The sequence below is a fragment of the Lipotes vexillifer genome, unplaced genomic scaffold (assembly GCF_000442215.2).
Source record: "Lipotes vexillifer unplaced genomic scaffold, Lipotes_vexillifer_v1.1 scaffold1088, whole genome shotgun sequence".
NCBI classification, from domain to species: Eukaryota; Metazoa; Chordata; class Mammalia; order Artiodactyla; family Lipotidae; genus Lipotes; species Lipotes vexillifer.
The window spans coordinates 1,221,006-1,222,282 of NW_006779738.1; the positions used below are offsets into that span (position 1 = coordinate 1,221,006).

The 1,277-nt window shown below is 47.5% G+C and overlaps 1 protein-coding gene across 1 annotated transcript in view; it reads right to left on the reverse strand.

Annotated features, from left to right (window-relative positions):
- LGALS8 (galectin 8) overlaps positions 1-1,277 on the reverse strand; it is a 25,655-nt gene that overhangs the window by 3,204 nt on the left and 21,174 nt on the right. Inside the window, exon 7 of the mRNA XM_007452938.1 lies at positions 620-708. Within this exon, the coding sequence (XP_007453000.1) occupies positions 620-708 (89 nt within the window). The remainder of the gene's footprint in view (positions 1-619; positions 709-1,277) is intronic.

Sequence of the window (1,277 nt, forward strand, 5' to 3'; positions counted from 1 at the left end):
GAATGCCGACGAAGGTGAAATTTTAAATTCCGAGTCAGCACACCGTTGGCATAAGTATGTTATTTGCAAAATAAAAATATGAAGAACTTTAAAATCCACGTTTAAGACTACAGGAAGAAATTAAACGGTTAGAGCAAGTGACCCAAAGGATCACGTCTGCTGCAAGAATAGGGTCCGTCCAAGCAGGAAGTCTCAGCATTTACAATGCCCTGGTCTTCTTCGAAGTGAACTACTTGCTAGGAAATAGCTCTCATTTCAAGCTTTCAGAACTCTGAACACCTCTGGAAAAGGTTCTAAAAGCAGGAATCTTATAAGACCCGTGGCAAGAGGAACGAGCCCTAATGAAAGTGATCTGCTCTCACAGGGCTGCCTTGCAGTTCTACAAGGGTGGGCCTCATGGACAAAAATGCCACCCTCCTGTCTGGCCACAAAAAGCCTAGGTGCCGCCAACTACTAGTTGTCAGCAGTCCAACTTCCTCTAGCTTTAACAGTCTCACTTTTCAAATGAAGCTTATGACATTAGCCCAACTTACACCTCACGAGATTGTTGACAGGGTTACAGCTGTAAGAGACACACGCAGCAGCAGCTGCATTATTACGGCCACTTACTGATACTGACCCTTTGGCGTTTGTATTTACTTCTCCTTTTATGACGACAGTCCGTCCAGGGCCCATTGAGGAGTTCAACCTCGCTACAAATGGCAGAGTCTGCAAAGAAACCCCAGTTAGCATCAGGAAGCCTGCAAAAAGGGATCTTGAGGGAAAACTGCTGAAAGACACTGGGAAATGTTTAAAGGCCATGAACCCCATGAAGGGACAGACCAAGTCTGCCTTGGTCCCAGGTGGGTCCCTGGCTCACAGCAAACACTCCATTTTTCAGACAATGAAATGAATGGATGTGGGGAGGGACCTGACATCCTCTGCCTGAGTGAAATGCCCTCTGAGAAAGTCACCTCGGCTGGCCTGAAGCGTGCGCTGCCTTCAGCCCAGAGGGGAAGCGGCTGAGGTTAGGGGGAGCTACAGAAACACACACTAATGGCTCAGGGACCTGATGTCCGGTTGACTGATAGCCGTCCAGGACACCAATGCAAACACAGAGTGGCTGCTTTGGGCTTGTACTGAGGGTAGCGGTTACACATATCAGCTAACTAACACTTAACTTGTTAGAATTAAGAAAATTTTGGCCCTTCAAACCTTTGACAAACAGTCGGTAGGTAGTATTTTGGAGCAAGTCAAAGCGTGACTGGCCGGGGGACCCTTGCTCTTTGTGTTGAAAG